General features: G+C 36.0%; 1 protein-coding gene and 1 pseudogene across 1 annotated transcript; one reads left to right on the top strand and one right to left on the bottom strand.

Annotated features, from left to right (window-relative positions):
* The first annotated feature begins 1,187 nt into the window (after positions 1-1,187).
* LOC125648163 (uncharacterized) lies at positions 1,188-12,509 on the top strand (annotated as a pseudogene).
* A 2,900-nt stretch (positions 12,510-15,409) lies between these two features.
* Positions 15,410-24,564, bottom strand: LOC125646402 (alpha-1,3-mannosyl-glycoprotein 4-beta-N-acetylglucosaminyltransferase C-like). The gene is made up of 5 exons (XM_048872649.2): positions 24,381-24,564; positions 19,370-19,492; positions 19,249-19,277; positions 18,752-18,971; positions 15,410-18,649 (listed from the first exon to the last, which is right to left on the bottom strand). The coding sequence occupies exons 2-5, from the start codon at positions 19,470-19,472 to the stop codon at positions 17,532-17,534; spliced, it is 1,470 nt and encodes a 489-aa protein (XP_048728606.2). The 5' UTR covers positions 19,473-19,492; positions 24,381-24,564; the 3' UTR covers positions 15,410-17,531.
* Positions 24,565-24,899: the final 335 nt, after the last annotated feature.

Below are 24,899 nucleotides of genomic sequence, written 5' to 3'. Positions count from 1 at the left end.
CCCTATATATTTGTATGTAAAACTTTGATCCCCCCTTGTGGCCCCATCCTACCACCGGGGGCCATGATTTGAACAAACTTGAATCTGCAATATGTCAGGAAGCTTTCAGGTAAATTTCAGCTTTTCTGACTCAGTGGTTCTTGAGAAGAAGATTTTTAAATGACCCCACCCTATTTTTGCATTTTTGTGATTATCTCCCCCTTTGAAAGGGACATGGCCCTTCATTTGAACAAACTTGAAAGCCCTTCACCCAAGGATGCTTTTGGCCATGTTTGGTTGAAATTAACCCAGTGGTTCTGGAGAAGAAGTCGAAAATGTGAAAAGTTTAACAGACAGACGGACAGACAGACAGACAGACAGACGACGGACAAAAAGCGATCAGAAAAGCTCACTTGAACCTTCGGTTCAGGTGAGCTAATTAAAACCGTGACATACTAATTTTACGAGACACACTGTGGTTGTCTCCAGTTCTTTATTTTCACTCTAAACTGTAAATATATATATATAAAAAAAATCAAGATATAAAATAGTAGCTCAAAGCTATGCATGATGTAAGCAGTTCATTAGTTTTTGACGTAGATAAAAAAAAACTTATGATTTTCTGTGACAACTCTCTTACAATGTGTACTGTTTTAATCTATATGTGTTTTCTGCCACTTTGTAACGTATTGACGTAGACGTCAGCGCCTACCAGGGCTCGTACCTTGTCAATTCAAGGGTTTGAGGATTTATTTGATATAACAATATTCCTTAATAAATGATAAGCAAATTGATTGAAAACAAAGGCCTGTAAATATATACATGTACAAATAGTATCCCTAGAATTGGCAAGGTACGAGCTCTGGTAGGCGCTGACGTTTGAGTCAATACGTTACAAAAGTGCTACAGCGTCAGAATTTGGGACACTTGATTTTTTATATACATGTACTAAGGTGTCGTTATGCATAAAATCATGACCTTATCCAGTGTAGTTAATTACTCACATACTCAACAAACTTGATACTGATTACTTAGAATTAATACCTTCGAAATAATTATATTTTCCCGCGTTTCGTTAGTAATAGCGGGAAAATGTTGTATTGATGGTACAGTATATTGTACAGGTAGAATGGAATGATCCATTATTAGTCAATAGAATGTGAGTTAGAAAAACAGGTTTTCGAGCTGCAATTCAGGTATTCACTTCTAGCCGCCGTTCGTAACGAGATAGACGAAATGGACGCCCAAGCAGTTCAACGACAGATTAACCCCATCGCATCAGATTCCGACGACGAGAGGAAAATCATCAAAGCGCAGTTTTGGGCTGACAGAAAAGTAAAAGACGTAAAAAAGCAACGCAGGGAACTGAGGGAAGCCAAGAGTCCCTACACGAAGCCATTGTTGTCGTCTCAGACAACGCCCAATTTATCTACCTGGAAGCCCGGCCACTGTTATCGATGTAACAAAAGGGGTCATTGGAGAAAGGATTGTACAGAGAAATTAGATAAGTGCATTTGTTCATCAAGAAAATTATTTGAATACACTCGCAAATAATAGAGAGGATTATGATAATGCAATGAAAAATCAGTCAAGTAATATGTGTATTTCACCTGTTGGTCGTTTAAAAGAAAATATAGGTCAATGGCGTTCGATTGGTGCAAACGGGTATATTTTAGACACTATTGAGTATGGTTACAAAATGCCTTTGTTTACAACACCAAAACCGGTTGAACTATGTAACAATAGATCTGCGTTAGAGAACGCTGAATTTGTAGATCAAGAGATTGAAAAACTGCTCAGAAAGAATTGTATTGGTGTGTTCAAGTAAACCGAGGGTTGTAAATACATTGACGGTAGCGGGAAACAAAATAAAAGAAAGGTTAGTATTGGACGCTAGGCACGTGAATCCTCACTTGTTTAAATATAAGCACGAGTATGAAAATGCCTATGTTTCAAAAAGCTTATTTCAAGCAGGTGATCATATTTTTTCATTTTATTTTATTAAAGAGTGCATATCATCACATTATGATGCATGAACTAGACAAGGAATATCTGGGTTTTAAATGGAGAAGTATTATGTGTATAAAGTGTTGCCGTTTGGGCTTAGTACAGCAGGTTACATATTTTCTAAGGTTATGAGAGAAGTGTTGAAATTTTGGAGATCCAAAGGTTATAAAATTGTCATCTATTTAGATGATGGAATGGGTGGAGCTTCAACTTTGCGTAAAGCAGAGTTGATGAGTTTAGAAATTTAAAAAAGATTTGGAGAAACTCGGGTTTCTAATCGCAGTAGATAAGTCATTGGGAGCCAGTGCAGGAACTGATATGGTTAGGGTATGTTTGGAGTACAGTAAACAACAAAATATCGGTTGCTATGCATAGGGTGAAAAAACTTAAAAGTTTCTATAGAAAATGTTCTGGAAGGCTACAATTCTGGTGTTGTTTGGTTTGAGGTAAGAAATATCGCAGCAGTGGTTGGACAAATAATCTTAATGCAGACAGTACTGGGTGATGAGGTCAAACTTAGGACAATGTATTTATATGCATGTATTTTGAATCGTTCCAGTTGGAATTCAAAAATAATGTCGACAGAGGCAGTAAGTGAACTTAGATTCTGGGAGACATCAGTGGAAGAAATGAATAACAATGGTACCTCATTAAGTCAGTTGACAGAGTCTGATGTAAACAAAGTGGTAATCTATTGTGATGCCTCAGACACGGGGTTTGGCGGTCATTTGACATTATGCTCAGAGGGTGGGCATACTGATTTAGAGTGGTATGGAGTGTGGAATGAATGGGAAAGTAAGCAAAGCTCTAATTGGAAAGAGCTTGAGACAGTTAATAGAATATTATCAAAGTCAGTTGACAAAGTTGAAGGCATGTCAGTTGAGATCAATTCTGATAATCAAAATGTGGCGCATATATTGAGAGTGGGAAGTAAAAAGAAAAAGTTACAAGACATTGCAATGTCGGTGCATAGTATGTGCAAAGACAAGGCCATTCAAATAGAAGGTAAATGGATACCCAGAGAAGAAAATCGTAAGGCAGATTCTTTAAGTAGAATTACAGATTGTGATGACCGGTCAGTTAAACAATGTGTATTTGATTATTTTGATATTATATGGGGATCACACACGTGCGATATATTCGCCAACTTTTATAACAGTAAGTGTAAGAATTTTAATTACAACTAGTTCTAATTGTAACGGGGACCGTTACAGATGTTCCCCAAACCTCCCCCAATTAAAAAGTGATGTCCTTGTGAATCTATAGCAAAAAATCATTTTATTTTAGCCTTTAATTACATGTAGTACGTTCAATATGGTCATTTCAGTACCAAAAAATGAAAGAAAGTGTTTCACGCGCATACACGCGCACGCGTGCATACACGCGAACACGTGTATGATTCCGAATTTTTGTTGATGTCGTTCAACAGCCATGTATATCATATACCCACAGTGTGAATTTCATAACGTTTCCACCAAATATAAGGAAGTTATAGCGATTTTAAAATCGTCCAATCAGAATTCAGCACACGTGCATGCACGTGCTGAGCAGTAATTCTAACCACAGCAATTTGTAAGGAGTACCAAGACACATCTAAACCATTAATATCAATAGAATTGACGAAAAACAAAAACGTTATCGTCCTTTAAAAATTGAACATTTAAAAAACGTTGCACGCGCATGCGCGTGTGCGTTAGCATTTTTTTGCTACACCAATATATAGATACACATATTTTCTACGTATGCTGTGAATATCATCTCATTCGCTTCATAGATAAGATAGTTACAAACGTTTTAGTATTATCCAATTAAAATGAAGCGCACGTGCATGCGCGTGCAAATTGGTAATTTTGACCATGCAAATCAGTTAAGGGTCTCAATATCTACCTATCATATGAATTTCAAGCCATTTCAATGAACAACAAAAAAGTTAGACTGATTCCAGAGTTACTGTACAAATTTCGTAATGCGCGTCCACGCGCATGCGTGCGCGTGCTGACAAAATAACTATTATTTTTCATATGTACAAATGATATACTATCATCCTATTTAGGTTTTATATCGCTTCCTTCAATATTCTGATTTTCCATTTTTTGTACCAAAATTGGAATGCACGTGCGTGCGCGTGCATGCACGTGCAGACAAAATGACTATCACTATGCACATCTACAAACGCTATACTATCATCCTGGAAAGTTTCATATTGATCCCTTTTGTAGTTTCTGAGAACACTACCGGACAAAAAAGTACCGGAGAAAAAGATTAATAATAATAATAACTAGAAACTCATTACTAGTAATGAGTAGGTCTTCCGTTAGATCACTTCCGGTAAAGAGCTTTCTGTTCCTACGAAAACCATTTAAATATATCAGAAAATGTGCCTTAACAATGAATAAGAAATGTATTATCGAATTTTTTACTCATTTCTCGTAACTTCCGGTGATGACCGGAAGTACTTTTATGATGCGTTTTCCTATAAATGACAGCGACTCTTTACTGTCTATATTCCCTGAAAATTTCACGTCTCTATCTGAAAGAGTTCTCAACAAAAAGAAGTAGACTAAAGAAAGAAAAAGTAGTAGGTTACTATCGACCGGAAGTCAATTTTGAAAAACAAAATGATCCAAACTCTAGAAGTTGATACTTTTATTATGACATGTGAAAATCATATGAAAGACTTCAAATATACGCGAGATTTATGGTGACAAAGAGATGAAAAGTAAAAATGTATTTTATCAAGAAACCGGAAGTAGTTGTTTTCACTACCAACGGAGTCAATATTCTTTTGACACTTTCAAAGAGACTTAATAAACTAGTATAGGTTTCAATTTACAAGAAAAAGTTTGAAATTTGCGATTCTTTCAATCACTTCCGGTGACGACAGGAAGTGACGGTCGACATGTTCAACCCTCTACTGCACGACTGCAAACGGAGATTTATAATTCCTGAATAATTGATGAACCTATATTTTACCTTTTCCAAGAAAAATGCTGGAGAAAATTACTTTTGAGAAACAGAAAATCGGCCATATTTTCCGACCGGAAGTGAATTTTGTAAAAACAAAAATAGTTATAGGAAGGTCCTTTCATAAGACATTATACCTGAAAATTTCAAGAAAATCTATCCACCATCTCTGAGAAATCACTCGAAGAAATCGGAAAATCAACATTTTTCAAATACTTCCGGTATAGACCGGAAGTGACGGACGAAAAAATTGAATGTATGTGTACAATGGACTAATGTTAGTTGATCAACTCTACAAGTTTCAAGCGTCTATCTATATTCATTATTGAGAAACTGAAAAAACAAGATTTGAATATGTCCACCCCATATCTCACGACCGGAAGTGAATTTTACAAAAATATTTAAATTTACACTAGACATTTATAATGTCTATAACATATGTAAAATTCAAATCATTAACTTGTTTTATGACTGAGATTTATGGCACTGAAAAATGAGAGAATGAATAGTTTTTCTTTCATATAACCGGAAGTTGGAGATTCAACTTCCGTTGGGGTCAATAGTTTTTGAGAATTAGAACGAGACCTAATAAACCGATATAGGTTTCAATTTGAAAGAAAAAAGTTTGAAATTTATGATTTATTAATCACTTCCGGTGACGACCGACATTCTTACCCCCCTACTGCACCCCTACAAAGTGAGATCTATTAACTCTGAAATTTTGGTGACTCTATCTTTTACCGTTTCTGAGAAAAACGATTGACAACGAAAACAGCTCATAAGCCGTATTTGCCGACCGGAAGTGAATTTTACAAAAATATTTGACGTTACTCTAGACATTTATAGTGACTATAATATATGTAAAACTCAACTCATTAACTAGTTTCATGACCGAGATTTATGGCACTGAAAAATGAGAGAATGAATAGTCTTTCTTTGATATAACCGGAAGTTGGAGATTCAACTTCCGGTGGGGTCAACATTTTTTGAGAATTAGAACGAGATATAGTAAACCAAAGTAGGTTTCAATTTGAAAGGAAAAAGTTTGAAATTGATGATTTATTTGATCACTTCCGGTGACGACCGGAAGTGACGGCGACAAAAAATATTACGTGCATGCACCATAGAGAATATAGATCTATCATCCCTGAAAGTTTCATTCGATTATCTTTAGTGGTTTTCAAGTTTACCCCCGGACAAAGTTTCTTTCAAAAACCGGAAAATCGGACGTATCTGACGAACGGAAGTGAATTTTGAAAAAATGAAAAAAATGCCTCGAGGTACCATCGTTCCCTATAACCTGTGAAAGTTTCAGGAAAATCCATCCAACGGTCTCGGAGACGAAAGGGGAAAAAAAAATAATAATAACTAGTACTTATTGTAACGGGGACCGTTACACATGTTCCCCAAACAATCCCCCATTTAGCAAGTGGTGTCATTTATTTCAGTACAAGTGGTTTTGACCATTGCAAACTGTGAAACATGTGATTATATAACTATCTTATAACGTTCAGTCCATTTCATACTAGTTCAAATCAGTTATAAAGATCTGAGAGTTTTGTGCACATGCACGTACGTGCATATGAATAATTCAACCATCTCAATACATTAGAAGTCTTACTATTTGAGTACAAGAGAAGTTTTCCAACTGTTCAATGAAAAACGACAAAAATAACGGCAACTCGAAACTACAAAGACCGAAATCAATGCACGTGCATACACGTGCGTGTGAGTACCACACAACAATTTTGTTGATACTATTCAATAGACATTTGAATAATATACTTACTATATGAATTTGGTATCGATTGCTTCACTCATAAGAGAGTTATTGGGATTTCAAAATCGTCCAATCAGAATTAAGCGCACGTGCATGCGCGTGCAGGGAAATGATTTTGAGACTATTAGTAAATTGACAGGCCCAAAACATACCTGCAACCTAATTTTCAAACCTATTCATTGCAATCTCAAAATGTTATAGACCAATACTCAAATTTAGCCGTCAAAAATTACAATGCACGCGCATTCACGCGCACGCGATTTTGATAATGGAAAATTTGTTGACACCATTTCACAGACATTCATATCATAGATCCTCAGGGTAAATTTGAATTAATTTCAGTTTTTAATTCAATAGTTATGACCATTTTAGTACCCAAAAAATGAAAGAAAAGCTATGCACGTGCATACACGCGCACGTGAGTATGACTCAGCATCAATGTTGATGTCATTCAATAGACATTTGATAGATATACTTACAATATAAATTTCATATTGTTTCCATCATTTATAAGAAAGTTATGGCCATTTGAAAATCGTCCAATCAGAAGTTAGCACACGTGCATGCACGTGCCGGATGGTAATTATGACTATACACTTTTGTTAAGAATATCAAGATACATATACAATACATGTTTGAAAAGATTTTGACAAAAAACAAAAAAGTTATGGTCATTGAAAGAATTGAACCTTCAAAAGACAATGCACGTGCGTGCGCATGCGTGTTTGCAAATTTTATCACATCGATCTGTAGGTAGTTGTCATGTCTACCTATGCTGTAAATATCATTAGATATTCTTTATTAACATGAAAGTTATAGACGGTTTTGTATTATCCAATCAAATTGAAGCACACGTGCATGCACGTGCAAAATTGAAATTTTGACAATGCCAAACAGTTAAGAGTGTCAAGATATACCTACGATAAAAAATATCAATCGATTTCATTCAAAAATAAAAAAGTTAGACTCATTCCAAAGTTTGTCAACAAAAAATTCAATGCACGTGCATGCACATGCATGCGTTTTCAGACAAAATGACATTCGTTCCGCACATCTACATATACTATACTATCATCCTAAAAAGGTTTCATCTTGATTCCTTTAGTAGTTTCTGAGAACACTCGTGGACAAAAAAGTCCCAAGAAGAAAGAAAGAAAAATAATAATAATAACTAGACACGATCTCGTTGCGAGCAACGAGTAGGTCTTCCGTCCGATTTGTTGATGCACTCGGAGTTAAAAAAAAAAAAAAAAAAAGACAAATGAGTCCCAATTTAGTTTCCGACTTTAAGACACTTTAGATATAATCAATTTTTCATATCATAAGCTTCTGAAGCAAAGTTGCGGTGAAATTCGTTTGAAATTCGACTCTCCAGGCGAGCCATAAGGCCCGCGGGCCTATTTCTTGATGTCATTTGTTAGCCCTCTATAGACTCAACAACTTTAGTTCTATATGTCTTTACAAAATATTTACCTGTAAAAAGTTATTGAGATCGACCGATATCGACAAAAAATCGACTCTACAGGCGAGCCATTAGGACCATAGGCCTATTTCTTGATATCAATCGATAGATCTCGATAAACTGAACAACTTTTGTTCAATATGTCCTTACAAAATATTTACCAGTTACAAGTTTTTGAAATCGACTGATATTGACAAAAATCGACTCTACAGGCGAGCCATGAGGCCCACAGACCCATTTTTTGATATTGATCGATAGGTTATGACACATTGAACAACTTTTGTTCAATAATGCTTTTCAAAAAATATGTCGTTTTAAAGATATGAGGCGTCAAATATTTACGATTTTGGCCCTTAAAATCTCTAATTACGTAACATATGACCTACTTTTTGATTTGATAAGATCAAGCTCGTTGAGATGAACATTTCCGCTTCTACAACTTATCATAAAATATTAATAGTTTCTGAGATATTCTCAAAAACATTTGGACCCTTCTGAACCCCTAATTTAAAGGGCCAGCCCGTTTTGCTTGATATCGTAAGAAAGGCCTTGTCATTTGAAACATTTTTTGCTCAACAAGTATTTAGAAATTCTTTACCGTTCTCGAGTTATCTCTACAAGAAATATTTAGGGGCCAAACTGTAGCTCCCTAACGGGGCCACATAGGGAAAAAACGAAATGTACATATTGTTTAGATTATCATTCTGAACAACTTTTGTTCAATAATGCTTTTCAAAATATTTGTCGTTTTCAAGATATGAGGCATCAATTATTTATGATTTTGGCCCTTAAAATCCCTTATTACGTAACATATGACCTACTTTTTGATTTGATAAGAACAAGCTCGTTGAGATGAACATTTCCGCTTCAATGACTTATAACAAAATATTAATAGTTTCTGAGATCTTCTCATAAACCTTTGGACCCTTCTGGGCCCCTAATTTAAAGGGTCAGCCCCTTTTGCTTGATATCGTAAGAAAGGTCATGACATTTCAAACATTTTTTGTTCAACAAGTATTTAGAAATTCTTTACCGTTCTCGAGTTATTTCTAGAAGTAATTTTTAGGGGCCAAACTGTAGCTCCCTAACGGGGCCACATAGGGTAAAAACGAAATATGCATATTGTTCAGATCATCATTCTGAACAACTTATGTTCTTTATTGCTTTTCAAAATATTTGTCGTTTTCGAGATACAAGGGGTAAAAAAATTATGGTTTTGGCCCTTAAAATCCCTTATTACGTAACATATGACCTAAATTTTTATATGAATAGATTTGGATTGTTGAGATGAACATTTTGTGTTCTTTGACTTATACCAAAATATGAACGATTTTTGAGATATTTGATGTAGACTTTGAGCCCTTCTAGATCCCTAATTGAAGGGGCTAGCCCCTAAATCTTGATATTTTCGAAAAGATCTCGTAAATGTGCACAACTTTTGTTCTACATGTCTTAACAAAATATTTGCAAGAAAAAAGATATTGGAGATCAAAGGTCAAAAATCGCCGAAATCGGCGAAAAATTTTGGCATCCATTTTTTCAGGTCTAGGCGAGCGTTTAGGCAAATCGCCTCCGGTAAAATCGAATTCCCCACAAATCTTTTAAAATGTTTACTCTATCTTGTGTAGAAATTTCCAGACTCTAGCTTCAAAACTAACGGAGGAGATGCGTGGACAACAAGGCCCTTCAAAAAGTCACTAAAAGAGAGATAACTCCTGACCGGAAGTGACGTCAAGCACGAAATTTTGCAAGCAAAGTCTCGTCATCACAACGGAGGAGATGCGTGGACAACAAGGCCCTTCAAAAAGTCACTAAAAGAGAGATAACTCCTGACCGGAAGTGACGTCAAGCACGAAATTTTGCAAGCAAAGTCTCGTCATCACAAGACATCTTTCCTGAAAATTTCGTGAAAATCGATCGAGAAATGGCTGAGAAAAACGCGTGTACTACCAAGGAAAATAATAATAATAATAATGAAGAAGAAGAACGCGAACAATAATAGTAAGGTCTTCCGCAGGAGACGGAAGACCTTAATAATAATAATGAAGAAGAAGAACGCGAACAATAATAGTAAGGTCTTCCGCAGGAGACGGAAGACCTTAATAATAATAATGAAGAAGAAGAACGCGAACAATAATAGTAAGGTCTTCCGCAGGAGACGGAAGACCTTAATAATAATAATAAGAAACAGAGTAAAAACAATATGTTCCCAAACTTTGTTTGGGGAACATAAATATTGGTGTGAGGGGTCAGGCGCTGTAGATGTGTTTTCTCAAGTGTGGACATATGATGTCAACTGGATTGTACCACCGCCAAAGTTAATTCCGGAGGTAGTAAGGAAAATTGAGAATGATAAATGCAGTTGCACGTTGGTTATACCGGAATGGAAGTCCGCTCCCTATTGGCCAATGTTGGTCGATATGGAGGGAAATTTCAAATTTTACAATAAGAATTTTTCGAGAATACAAAATGTGCATGCTATCTGCAGGGGTAAAGGAAATAATGGAATCTTTGGTAAAAAAAAGGGTCTTCTGTTTAACTTGCTCTTTCTGAAAATTAGATTTTGATTACATTGTAAAATATATTTACAGGAATAGACTCTTTCTGAAAATTAGATTTTGATTACATTGTAAAATATATTTACAGGAATAGATCTGCAGAACAGCATTAAAAAGACTGCAGAAAAGCATGGCGTTGAACCTGGAAGTTATTTGGCAGATATGTGTTCATTCTTAAGCAAATGGATTTTGTGCAGCAAAAGTAAAACACTATCAAATCTTACTTCAATGCTTTTAAAAGATGGGAGGTTTTCATCACAACACAAGGACACAGGGCGGGCAAGTCCGATCCACGTAGCATTATATTTGACACATTTATTACAGTCGGGGGCATCTCAACATCCCGTGAACAATGCGGTATACGCTATTACGTGGGCTCATGATTGTGCGGGTTTAACTGATCCAACGAAAAATTCATTTGTTAATTCTGTACAAGAAGCTGCAAGACGAAAAGCCAGTCATAGTATCCAGACGAAAGAACCTATCACCTATGTGTTATTTGCACTTTGTGATACATTTATTGATGAAAGTGATTTGTTAATTGTAAGAAATATTACAATGATTTTGTTTTGTTTTGCCGGTTTCCCTAGGTTCGATGAGGTTAGCTCATTAACATTTAATGATGTGATTGTACGTGATGATTACTTAGTGTTGTTTATTAAGAAATCCAAAACAGATCAGACAGACAAAGGAGCGAAGTTCTTATCGCTATAGGTTCAACGTCTGCATGTCCAGTCAATATGTATTTGAGATATTTAGATCTTCTGGGTTCAATTGATGACAAGCAATGTTTCTTATTTAGACCAATTTTTAGGTCTAAAGGTGTTTGAAAATTAATTTATAAGAACAAAAAACTTAGTTATACTGCGGCTAGAAGCAATATTTTGTCTTTGTTAAACTTGGTGAACACGTTAATATAGGTATTCATTCTTTAAGGGCAGCGAATTCGAACGTTGATGAAAGATGTTTGAAAAGGCACCGTAGATGGAAAAGTGACACTGCCAAAGATGGCTATATAGTGGATTCTTTGGGGAAACGCCTTTTGGTGTCAAAATCACTGGAGTTATAGGAGTTTTTCTTTCACAGTCGGTTGGTTTTTTTTTCCAACCCCTTTGTATTTTCTAGAGCAACCACGGCTGGCTGTCAGGCAATGTATGTTAGTGTTATGTTTTTGGTGTTAAAATGTAGTATAGTTAATACTTTTATTTTACCGCGTTTCGTTAGTAATAGCGGGAAAATGTTGTATTGACGGTACAGTATATTGTACAGGTAGAATGGAATGATCCATTATTAGCCAATAGAATGTGAGTTAGAAAAACAGGTTTTCGAGCTGCAATTCAGGTATTCACTTCTAGCCGCCGTTCGTCACGAGATAGACGAAACTTAATGGATAATTAAATCTTATGTTTTCATCCATGCCATGCAAAAGTTAAACATTTACAAATAAGTTGTGAGGTCCGTTCACAACCCCCTGCATCCAGCGGCACTTGGCAACGGACACAGGTTTTCTAGAGTTTTTTGCGATTTTCATCGTTTTATTTCTAGTTTTTTCCTGGCCGGCCCTGATGCTATATAGAGGGGATTTGAGGTATATTTAAAATTATCGATATTTATGTATTGCTCATATTTTGTATATGGAGTTGGAAGGTTATCTTAATTTTTGTACATGGGAAAACGCCTTGTTTTTCTGCGAATTGTGTATTTAGAATACAATAAATTACGGGCGTCCAGCAACCACGGCTGGCTGTCAGGCAATGTATGTTAGTGTTGTGTTTTTGGTGTTAAAATGTAGTATAGTTAATACAAATACATCTTTGAGATTTGAAATACACCTGTTTAATAGTAAGGTATGGAACGCCGTAACTGCCTTATGTGGGTGTGTTTCATGATAAGGGTGTGCTTTTTAAAAATTATACACTGTACTATGGCTCTTTCATGATAAGGAGGTGCTTTGATATTATATGCTGTGTTTCTATCATAACAAGATTGTGCTGATTATTTTTCAATGACAATTTCTTTGCAATTTGCTTATTTGGATAACATGACAAATACTTGTCCAATACTGGCAGTCTGATAGATTATATTGTGCTTTTATTGACTTTAAAGCTGCATTTGATAAAGTGTGTGGCGTATGGGATTTTGGGGGGAAAAACTTGTTAAATATAACTTAACAGGAAAATGCGTGAATGTTAATGTCAACACTATACGCTCGCCATGCCAAAGTAAATGGAACTGTATTTTGTCTTGTGTTTGGATTGCTGCCAAACAAGACTGAGGCCATATACGAGCGCTTCTTTACTCTCCTGAAGAATGCACCCCATGAAAGACAGTTTGTGCTGGCACCAGAACATTGGATCCTGGACTTCGAGGTTGCCGCTCATTACGAAGTCCGAGCCAGTTTCCTGCTAACTTCCATCACTTTACACATTGCATAAGGAGAAAATTTCATCCAGTGGACTGGTGGTTAGAGAGGATGAAGATTTTCATCAACTGGTAAGGAGAGCGGCTGTTCTTCCCCTGGTCCCCGAAAACAGCATGCAGAATGTGTGGTTCCAGGTCTTCGAAGACAACAAGGATGACCGTCCAAATTACAAATTGAATGTTATGTTTCAACGACCCATCCAAATGTCTTCCTCTTCATCCAGATAATTAAAAAAGAGCAGGCTGCCAATGAGGCCAAAATGATTCAACTTGATGCCGGAGGTATTGTAAGACCTAAGAAAAGGAAATGCCAGCAGGGACCAGCACATTCAGCAGCTGAAAGACAGACTTCGTCAGAACGACATTGGCGTGATGGAACATACAGACGCCACCTTCCACCTACTCCATCTGCAGTGATATTATCAGGGCATACTGTGAATGTGTGAAATGTAAAGATTGTAAACCACACACATGTTGCATTATTTAAGAAATAAGGTATCATTTTAAAATATTTATCGGGATATAAATACGGGTTGGTCACGTGATCAAATTCCATAAAGCACGAAAGCCCGAACAACACGTTTCCATGTAAAACTTATACGGTACCAATTTTGATGCACCAGATGCGCATTTCGACAAATAATGTCTCTTCAGTGATGCTCAACCGAAATGTTTGAAATCCGAAATAACTATGAAGTTTTAGAGCTAAATATAGCCAAAAACAGCGTGCCAAAAAAGTGGAGCCAAATTCGTCCAAAGATATTCTGTGGATATTACGGAGTTAACACAAGACTGAGATGGAGGAACATGAAGAACAGGGCGGAAGTCGTCAGGTGTAGGCAAATCATTTGTAGACATGACAGAGGACGCAGCTCAGATGAATCTCCGGAAAGAACTGAACATCGCAGAAAATGTGGAACTGCACGAAGGTATTAAGGGACGGTTTGGATTTGGATATGTAATTGTTGACAAACATGAGCTCACTGAACGCTTCTTTTGACTCGATAAATTTCTGTAATAGGTTTTTAACGACGCCTCGCTTCAATGTCCCGACATAAACTTGGAAACCGACATCAATCACCTATGGCTGCTGTGGCACGGAAGCGAAGCGTCGTTAAATCACGTACAACAATAGATGAAAGGAGTGAACAATGTACAATCTAATGTACAAACTAACGCAGTCTGGGCGTACACACGTACAACAATAGATGAAAGGAGTGAGCAATGTACAATCTAATGTACAAACTAACGCAGTCTGGGCGTACACACGTACAGTAATAGATGAAAGGAGTGAGCAAGTACAATCTAATGTACAATCTAACGCAGTCTGGGCGTACACACGTACAGCAATAGATGAAAGGAGTGAGCAATGTACAATCTAATGTACAATCTAACGCAGTCTGGGCGTACACACGTACAGCAATAGATGAAAGGAGTGAGCAAGTACAATCTAATGTACAATCTAACGCAGTCTGGGCGTACACACGTACAGCAATAGATGAAAGGAGTGAGCAATGTACAATCTAATGTACAATCTAACGCAGTCTGGGCGTACACACGTACAGCAATAGATGAAAGGAGTGAGCAATGTACAATCTAATGTACAATCTAACGCAGTCTGGGCGTACACACGTACAGCAATAGATGAAAGGAGTGAGCAATGTACAATCTAACGCAGTCTGGGCGTACACACGTACAGCAATAGATGAAAGGAGTGAGCAATGTACAATCTAAGGTGAACAAGGTGTCACTGGTGAAAGGAGTGGCGCTTCCAGGAAGAAGTACCACTGCTGGCGATCCGTACATGTGCTCTTCTGATACACTGAGTATATTTGGATTGAAAAAATCATTTCAATATATTTGAGTTCATTTCTGATCAGTATGGTCCATTTTCAAATTCCAATATTTAAATATCGGGCTCATAAAGAAAATATTGGACTGTCAGTACAAAATAATAGACTGACGTGTTTTTGGCTCTATATACTTAAACATTTTTTAAAGGGCTCGTTAAAGTACCTCATATGAAGTATGATTTCACCATCGAAAGAGCGATACGAGCCTGTTATTCTATATGACATTTGGTGCGTTTTATCTTTTCGGAATAATAAAGGTAGTGTTTTGTTCGCAAAATCCAAATTTCTTTGTTATTTGATGAATGATATAAATATCTAATTAAACATGCAAAGAAGACACACATGTAGACGTTCTGATATTTTAAATAAAAATATTTATGAAAACTATAATCTTTATTTCTCAATATCTTTTAAATCTACAACCAACATCTTCAAGAAACATATCATTTGGAAAAGAGTATAATTAGACAAATATATTTTAAAAGAAATTGAAATAACCAAACAGTAGTGGACATACATCCCAGACACAAACAGTAGAGGGCACATATCCCACACATACAAAAAATAGTGGGCACACATTCCACACATACAAACAGTAGTGGACATACAATCTTTGATGCAAACAGTAGGAGTACTACACACATCCCAGACACGAACAGTAGTGGGCACACATTCCACACATACAAACAATAGTGGGCACACATCTCATACATACAAACAGTAGTGGGCACATATTCCACACATATAAACAATAGTGGGCACATATCTCATACATACAAACAGTATTGGGCACACATCCTACACATACAAAAAAATAGTGGGCACACATTCCACACATACAAACAGTAGTGGACATACAATCTTTGATGCAAACAGTAGGAGTACTACACACATCCCAGACACGAACAGTAGTGGGCACACATTCCACACATACAAACAGTAGTGGGCACACATCTCATACATACAAACAGTATTGGGCACACATCCTACACATACAAAGAATAGTGGGCACACATCCCATGCATACAAACATGATCATGAAATTTACAATTTTGGTGGAGGCTTTCCTGCTCTACATCACTAGGCATTTAGTTTTTCTAAAACATATGCGGTTGTAGAGAAGAACATTTTTGAAAATCGGTCAATTTTGGGCAGTTTTTGCCCCGTCCCTAAGGTCTCAGGGGTGCAGGAATCCTGTAATCTATGTCCCCCTTGTCCATGCACAGATGCTTCATACCAAATTTGAAAAGAATTGGAATGATAGTTATCAAGAAGAAGTTAAAAATGTCTATTGTTCACACATTTAATAACCGAGCATGACCATTTTGGCCCCACCCTGATACCCAAACCCGTACCCCTGGGATCATAAAATTTACAGTTTGGTAGAGGACTACCTGTTTTTTCTAAATATCTATTGAATTCAATTTAGTATCAATAGCACTAAAGAAGATGTTATTTAAGTGTTTTACACATAAACATTATATACCAAATTTGGCCCCGACCTGGGGTCAGAACCCCTACCCCAGGGATCATGAAATTTACAATTTTGGTAGAGGTCTTCCTGGTCTACATCACGATGCATTTAGTTTTTCTTACACGTGTGCAGTTCTTGAGAAGATTTTTGAAAATTGGTAAATTTTAGGCAGATTTTGCCCCGCCCCTAGGGCCCCAGGGGTGCTGGAGTTCTGAAATTTACAATTTATGTCCCCCTTGTCCCAACGATGCTTCATACTAAATTTGAAAAGAATGGGACTGGTAGTTATCAAGAAGAAGTTAAAAATGTCAAATTGTTAACGCACGACAACCAATTGCAATAGGTCACCTGAGTAAACTCGGGTGTCCTAAAAACTGTGTCAATGTACTCTGCTAAATAAAACCGTGGAGAGAGAGAGAGAGAGAGAGAGAGAGAGAGAGAGAGAGAGAGGGGGGGGGGTTATATCATTCTCTCAAACAATGGTAAACAAAGGTTTTTACATTTATTTGACTGTTCAATGGGAAAAAAATTCCCCACGCTTTGGTTGAGTATAAGTAATGCTCTCATTATGTTTTAAATAGGCATTGTCATGTTGGAAGCATATACATGTAAATATGTATACTACATATATATAACAATTCAATATAATATCCATGATTAAATTGAAAGTTACCCCAATTTAAGAACACACACACTATTATTGTCAGCCTTTCATGTACATGTATATGTAGGCTAATTGTATCATTGATTTAATAAGATCCACACGAGTTCAATGTATCCATGTAAAAGTTTAGAGACCTGGATCAACCGGTAAACACGGGTGGATGACTTTACACATGCAAACCCTGTCTTTGGGTGAGAGTACACTGGTGGACTAATTTATGAATTACTCGGTTCGACATAAATACATTCATATAGAATGTAAAAAATGTGTTAAACATCCTATTCTTTCGTTACAACACACGTAAGTATACACATCACATCATCAAATTATTTTATCAGGGACAGTACCATTATTACGTACAAAATCTTATCACCGAAAAACTTCAACAACAATATCCCTTAACATCAGCCAATCAGCTTGTCTGGACTGTACGATTATCGATACACAACTGATATCATTAAAGGAACTGCCTTCAACGATGTCCAAAAACCCGTCAATAAACAACCACTGCTTTGATAAATTTTTACATGCGTTCGTTCGATTGTCGAAGTGTTGTCCAGCTACTAGAATTCCGGATTGTAATTTGTCGGTATTGATATAACTTCCAGTGTTTACTACTATCCTCTTTATATGTTGAGGTTTGCGAAAGGAGACAGTGATGTAACTTCCTGTGTCAAATCCATTTGACCAAAAGAAAGTATAAGGGTTTCTGTCATATACATTTTTGAGTTCAAAGTCTTCATATTGACGCATATCTGTAAATATTTTTGCCGCAGGGTTGATGGATTTGGCTTGAAGTATTTGGCTGACTACGTCTCGTCTGCTGTAGTAGGAGATGTTGGTACTTTCACCGGTCTCCACGTACGAGAAAAGAGATTGTCGGGGATACTGAAAGTATGTCTTATAGGTGTTCAATCGTCGCTCTGGAAGAAACCTGTCATACGTGTAAAGGGCATCGTCTGCCATTTCTTGCAAAGAATCCGTGCGAAATAGTCTACCATACACGGGATTTTCCGAAAAGTGGATTTGGCCCCATTTTGTGGTTAGAGAATCGATGTAAAATCTCAATGTCTTGAAAAAATGTGGCGTGCAAGATGAACCAGGACGAACTTCGACAAAATACTTTGAAAGGTTTCTAGAGTATAGATATATAAAGGCTTCGTCGATGTTGAATTTAGCATTATTGTATGGGATAAGATTACGTGTTCTCTGTAATCTCGTATATAAGTACTCATCAATGTAAATATCAGTCATAGGGCTGATGACCTGAATCATTCCGCTGTCCACAAAATCCATGTATCGTCTGTCTAGAACCTCCTGCAGAAGAATGTGTTTCCGGTCTTTGTTGAAAGGTAAGGAAACGACAATTACATAATGTCGTCTGTCCTGGACTCCTGATTTCTTAAGAACTGAACTTAAGGTTTCTTGTGCTAGTTTGACGTCTTTTTGACTTGTGCTATTCAGACGAATCCCAATAGTGAGATAGACTAAAATATATTAATATAAAATGGATTATTTTGAATGTTTTTCCCATGTACTATAGAGAATGTACAAATTTATTTATTTTCTTCATGTGAAGTGGACCTTACCTTGCTCGGAAGAAGGGACACCCAATAAATCTACTACTTCGTTGTCTTCGTGTCTGACATGACTAGAGAGTTTAAGAAGCTTAGGAGTCAGTATAGGGGGGTCCATGGTGTTCAAATGTGCCTCGCTAGCAGTCAGATTGAGATGGGCTTCTTGGAGATTAAACTTCCCCTCGACAACAATTGAACGGGGGGGATATTGTTGGAGAAATCTAGTGGATGCCTGAAGAATTGAATTTTACTGTCATCATTGTTAGACAATTGCAAGACTTGATCTCCTTAGTAAGTAAGTGTAAAACAGAAATCCCAGCTGGCAAAGATGTCATTGCTTAACCGACAAAATAATGTTATACTTGTGTTTGAGTGATATTCATATTTGCCGAATCTAAGGAAAGTTAAATTGTAAACACACAATAAGTTCTATGTGGTGTTACTCTCCATCAAGTATTTCATGGCATTATTGTTTCCAATACAAGCATATAGAATGTTGTTATATTTACCTTATTTTTATATGTCGATGATCTAGAAACTGAAATAAAAAGTGGGGAAATTTTAAGTTCATGAAAGTGGTAGTTATTTCAAGAAATTGTTGATTTCAATTTAGAAATAAACTCCAATTACCTGAAGAAAACACCAACATCTGTGTGATAATATAAACAGCTAGCACGGTAACAAGCAACCGGAAAAGGCCCGTCAAAGCTATTCTATACCGGAAGAATGGCATTCCTCTACTGTGCCGTCAACCTGGAATTGGATATCAAATCGAATCTGATCTATGACAAACCATTGTGGACTTCCATTAACATATACCATTCAGTCGATTAATAAATAACAAAATCCAATCAATTCATAGCGAGCAGGCGGAAGGACCACTGTAATGGTAACACGTGTACAAGAGAGAACAAGAAATCAACTTGACACAGGCAGGCCGCAGAAGGTTAACATATGTTTGGAGTCTGGACTCAACTCCCTCTATCACCCCAAGACCACTTGAATATTTTACTAGTTGTGTGAATCCACAAAATAGTCTTGAATCCACAAAACACTGCACACCTTTTTGTATTTCGCCTGATTCCACCTTTGTTATGTCTAGGGGCCCGTTTTTTGCCCAACTCTTAATTTTGTATTCCTTAAGCTTATAGGAGTTATGAGATTGATCAATGTTCGTTATCTTCATCTTTTCTTGAATTAATAAATAGTTAAAAGTAATAAATAAAATAGACTGAACCCGAAACAACCGCAATACAAAGTGACAGCTACAATTTAAAAAAAAAAATACATATTAACAATAATTTCAACCCTCAATTAAGTTAGTATTACATTAATTTAGAAATACATTTGTTTTAGTCTCGATCATCCATACGCTCGTCCGCTTCACGAACGAGTCGATGCGTCTTGATATAAAAATCAATAGTACATTCACATCAGGTAGCAGAGGACAGTTTCGCATTATAGGCAACTTTCTTTGAAAATGGAAATATCCCATATTTGAAGTGATATTACATGTGTAAAAATGTAAACAATGATTTTAGGATACATGTCAAATGTAGCTGAGTGCTTCATAAAAATGTTGATATACAACATGTAGGTGTCACCATGACGAGTCCAAATACGAAACTAAGACACGTGGTCAGTTGCTGAAGAAATTCCGGTGAAAACATGCATGTTCCAGTAAAAGGTCTGTAGCTGAGAGGGAAGGTGGATGGTCCCATGTGAAAGGTAGACTTTTAAGAAGGGCAGATATGGTTCTTGATTATGCACAGTGTCTAAATCCCTTCGCTTGGTACTGTGGGGGTGGTGCAGATTAACCCAAATGAGAGAAAATCAAAGCAAGAAAAGGACACCTGCTCAGAGCATGTTTCGTGCACCAGCACCAGTATGTATAGATTACATGTAATTTAGGGTCATGCTATTTACTACACCAATATGAAATACAAGTATTGACATAAAAGGGAAATATGATTTTTCATTAGTCTGTCATAATCTGACTTTGATGTATACCCCCTACCCACATGTTTTAGAACAAACAAAAAAAAGTACCCTGCCACCTCAATCCCGCAAATTTCGCAGAAACGTATGTACTATATTTCATTCGAGTCACGTGACTTAAATGCAAGTCGCCATTACACATCTCAACTCGTACAAAATTTCCCCCTATCGACTATCGTTCAAGAACGATACATTTAGTTAGGCTTTCCAACACATAGATGACATATTACGGAATTACACACTGTTAAATTAAAAAAAAATATCCAGGTGACTTCAAGCGGCTTCTGACTGTGATGTTAAAACGCAAAATACGTCAGTCTCATCCTGACTTTATATTTCCAGTATAAAAACATAAGCAATATAAAAAACGATATACTAATTGTTTCATATAATTCAATTTGATAAATAAATATTGACTATATGTGTGGCAGCAATGTCGGTACTTTTCTTTCAATCATGCATGATTAGGCAAAACATAGAGTAAACATCCGTGACTTCAATTTAAAAAAAAAGTCCTTAAGGATTATTGTGGATTATTTTCAACCAATATATTTTGAAAGGGCCAAAGTATTCAATTATTCAAATTCGTGATAAAAAAACAACAACTATGCATCATAACCATGAATTGATAACAGTGACAACTATATTCCTGAATTTTATTCATTTTCACAATCAGTCATATTGAACACACTCATTGATATAGACCTCATACCTGTTGACATGGTTGTTGATGACAGCGAAGCTAAATCATCAAATGAATAGGCAGATGAAATGTATAAATTCGTGTTACAAGATGTTTTGACAACTGTCCGTACACATCCGGATAACTTCGGAATTTTCTGATTCCACGTGCCTGTCATGGATTACTATGCATACACTGGTAGCACCGTAAACAAATTATTTTTGAGGATACATAAATTTGGAAACTTCATTTGTCACACAGCAGAGGTTATGAATATACAAGCATTTGCAAGAAGACAAAAAAAAAAGATAAGCAAGATATTTTTGATCGTCAACGATGATATTTTTTTTAATTATTCAAAGATATTTTTGGAGGATATGAACATCATTATGAAATCCTCGAAGTTCACTATGGTTGACAAATATAAAAACTTCTATGGTCCACAAACTATTGATTGATTGATTGATTTTATATTGTTTAAGTCCTGTCGATAATTTTTCACTCGTGTGAAGACGTCACTATTACCGGTGAAGGGCTGTAATATTAAGGCCTATGCTCAGCGCTTATGGCCTTTGACCAGGGAGGGATCTTTATCGTGCCACACCTGCTGTGATACGGGACCTCGGTTTTGCGGTCTCATCCGAAGGACCGCCCCATGTAATCGCCTCTTACGACAAGCAAGGGGTACTGAGGACCTATTTCAACCCGGATCCCCACATATAAGCACAGAAGATGAAAACAATTTAAACATTCAATAGCACCACTGGGTTTTTATAGCCTGTAAGATGTTAGTGAGTTTCAGTAAATGATTAAAACTTGTTTTATATAAGGTTGAAATATCGTAAACAGCTGTAAAAAAAAATAAAAAAAAATAAATAACGAATACTATGTAGCTTAATGAAACGGTGTTAATCAACAACACATAGATTTCTATATCATACATCTTCACAGTTACCTTTAATCCCAAACACTCAAAACGAATCCATATAATTTTTGTCAAAGCACGCTTGTAAATGAAATTAGTACTATACTAGTCGAGTGCTTATTATTTTCCCCACTAATTCCACCCAAATAATTTGGCGTCACTGAGCGAGAATCAACAAGGTTTCAGAGTACGATTAAAGTATCAGTAATTGTGTGTATACCCGAATTGTTCTTTGTCCCGCTAATGTAACGTACTAACTGTTTTCTGTGTGTTAAAATAAAGATCAACACTCGATCAACGACGTAATGAATTAGCATTCTTTTTGGTGGTCAATACTGACAAAATATTTAATCTCTCTCTCTCTCTCTCTCTCTCTCTCTCTCTCTCTCTCTCTGTGTGTGTGTGTGTATTGAAATACATGTCATTCTGTATGTCGACCTTTGTACTATTATTTCGTGATCCATATTTTAGAATTGAATACAGATATTTGAAATTTGACTAAAACTTAGGATTGTGATTTGATTTACATGATTGAATGTTTTTAAATAAAATTTTAGTGAATCATTTTTGATACTATTTCTTACGGAGAATTTTCAGTACCTTTTAAATAAAAAAAAATATCATAGTTAATACTTCTACCTACATATTAAATGGAAGTACAGATGGGTATATACTACACGTGTAATGACTCACGTGGAGACCGACCAGTTCCGTGGCATTAAAATTGATCTTATCTTGTATTCAGCATAATCGATTTCAATTTGGAGGTCATGGTAAAGTTTTCAGGTGGAATGATTAAGAAAATTAAAAATTGGGAATTTTATTTTAAGTTGTATAATTATCCTAGAAACCCGATCGTAAACTGCATGTTGACTGAGGTGAAAAGTCAATAACACTCAACGCCATTATATTCCACTACAACCGATTGATCTGTGTGAATAATGGTGTTCAAAGGGGATTTTATTTTCATTTTAGATATGATAAAGTAGGTATTATTTATATAGCTCTCGAATTACAGGCGGGTGTGATATGGATTGGAGGTGAAGCTGTCAGAAATAGCAAAGGATGTGATGACAGGGTGAGAAATGTATTAAAATAGCAATATCGATTCCATTAGGCCTGTGATACCATGTAAAAAAGATGCTTCTCTTATCACAACATTACAGCAAGTCATTATGCATAGGTACTGTGATTATCTTGATTTAAAAAAAAATCAGAATTTAGTGGAAGTCTTTTAGAAGCGAATCAGCTTTACGTCGGATAATAATTAGCTTTCACTGTTAGATCATGCATGATTATGTGAACAATGAACACATCGGCTACAAAGACTTTTTTTAGAAAGAAAATTATTAACAGAATGACAACTTTTGAAAATGACAAAGTATTTTGCATGGTTCTTGGAGTGCTTCTCGCTAAGCTTTAAAAACAGGATAATTATGTTAAAATTGTCATAATTACAAATATAACCTCTGGAGCAAAAAAAAAAAAAAAAAAAAATGAAAATGTGCGCTATATAAGTGGTGTTTGCTGAGATTTTCTGGTTATTCCCATTCCCAGAACTTAGTATACCGACACTGTGCATATACTGGGTATTTGGTAAAACTTATAATATTTATTCAAATTCTAAGAAGATCACATTTTGATTACAATTCGAATAATACTGATATACTGTCAGTCCAATTTTCAGAGATTCTTATATCGTACAAGTATCGTGATAATTATCAACATAAGAGTTATTTCTCTTATTTAAGGATTGCTTACCTTATAGTGCATATAAGCCTTCCTCAAATTATTTGAATTAGGTATACGAAAACCATGTACATGTATTTTAGCTTAAATATGCAAATAAAAATTGAAAATTTTACGATCGTTACACACTGTCTACTCTAAATACAGTTGTATGGATTTGTTTTTGAATGTCCAAATAAACTAATATATTTACTGTTGTATTTAGAGTTTATTTCTTATCTTTTTTAAATTTTAAAATAGAGGGTTTAAAAACTAATTTATGAACAAGAAAGCAAAACGTTACTTACGCGTCTTGTGGAACTAATGCGTGCCGACCTCCTATACGTGTAATGGCCACATAGTAGTTATATTGACATGCTCGTAGCCTGGGATTATGAAGAAAAGCCAACCTGCTAGAATTATCAACTGAAGTCGTAAGATGAGAATGATAGGCGTTCAAGGAAACGAGAGTTCTTTGTATTTTAGTAGGATATAGAACTGCATCGATTGGACAGGTTCTTCAGTTCTTAGCGATTTTAAAGTTTTCGAAGATCGATAGACTCTTGCACAGTGTATAAGGTAGGCTGGTCGTGGTTAATTTTCTAAATGCACGTAAATTAATTAGTCTGAATAACACTTCCAGTGTTAGTGTATCAATTAGCTTCAATTACACACAGAGAATATTAATACCTAATCTACTATATAAATTGATAATTCGTATTCCTTCCGATTATGAAGTTTGTCACGTGACGCAATATTGTTCGATTACGTGCTCTATTATTTCTGCGAACATTTCACTTTGCCGTCAGAATGGGAAAAAAGGTGAA

Source organism: Ostrea edulis, chromosome 6 (genome assembly GCF_947568905.1).
Source record: "Ostrea edulis chromosome 6, xbOstEdul1.1, whole genome shotgun sequence".
In the NCBI taxonomy this organism is placed as follows: Eukaryota; Metazoa; Mollusca; class Bivalvia; order Ostreida; family Ostreidae; genus Ostrea; species Ostrea edulis.
Note: the sequence above shows the minus strand (reverse complement) of the source record. Positions and strands in the feature narration are given on the sequence as shown.

Bases quoted from the DNA above. Each gene is read 5' to 3' on its own strand.
- LOC125646402 (XM_048872649.2), bottom strand. From the start codon at position 19,472: ATGCCATTCTTCCGGTATAGAATAGCTTTGACGGGCCTTTTCCGGTTG. The intron at 18,972-19,248 runs GTAAATATAACA...TCAATTCTTCAG, and splicing joins CATCGACATATAAAAATAAG to GCATCCACTAGATTTCTCCA. The intron at 18,650-18,751 runs GTAAGGTCCACT...AATATATTTTAG, and splicing joins TGTCCCTTCTTCCGAGCAAG to TCTATCTCACTATTGGGATT.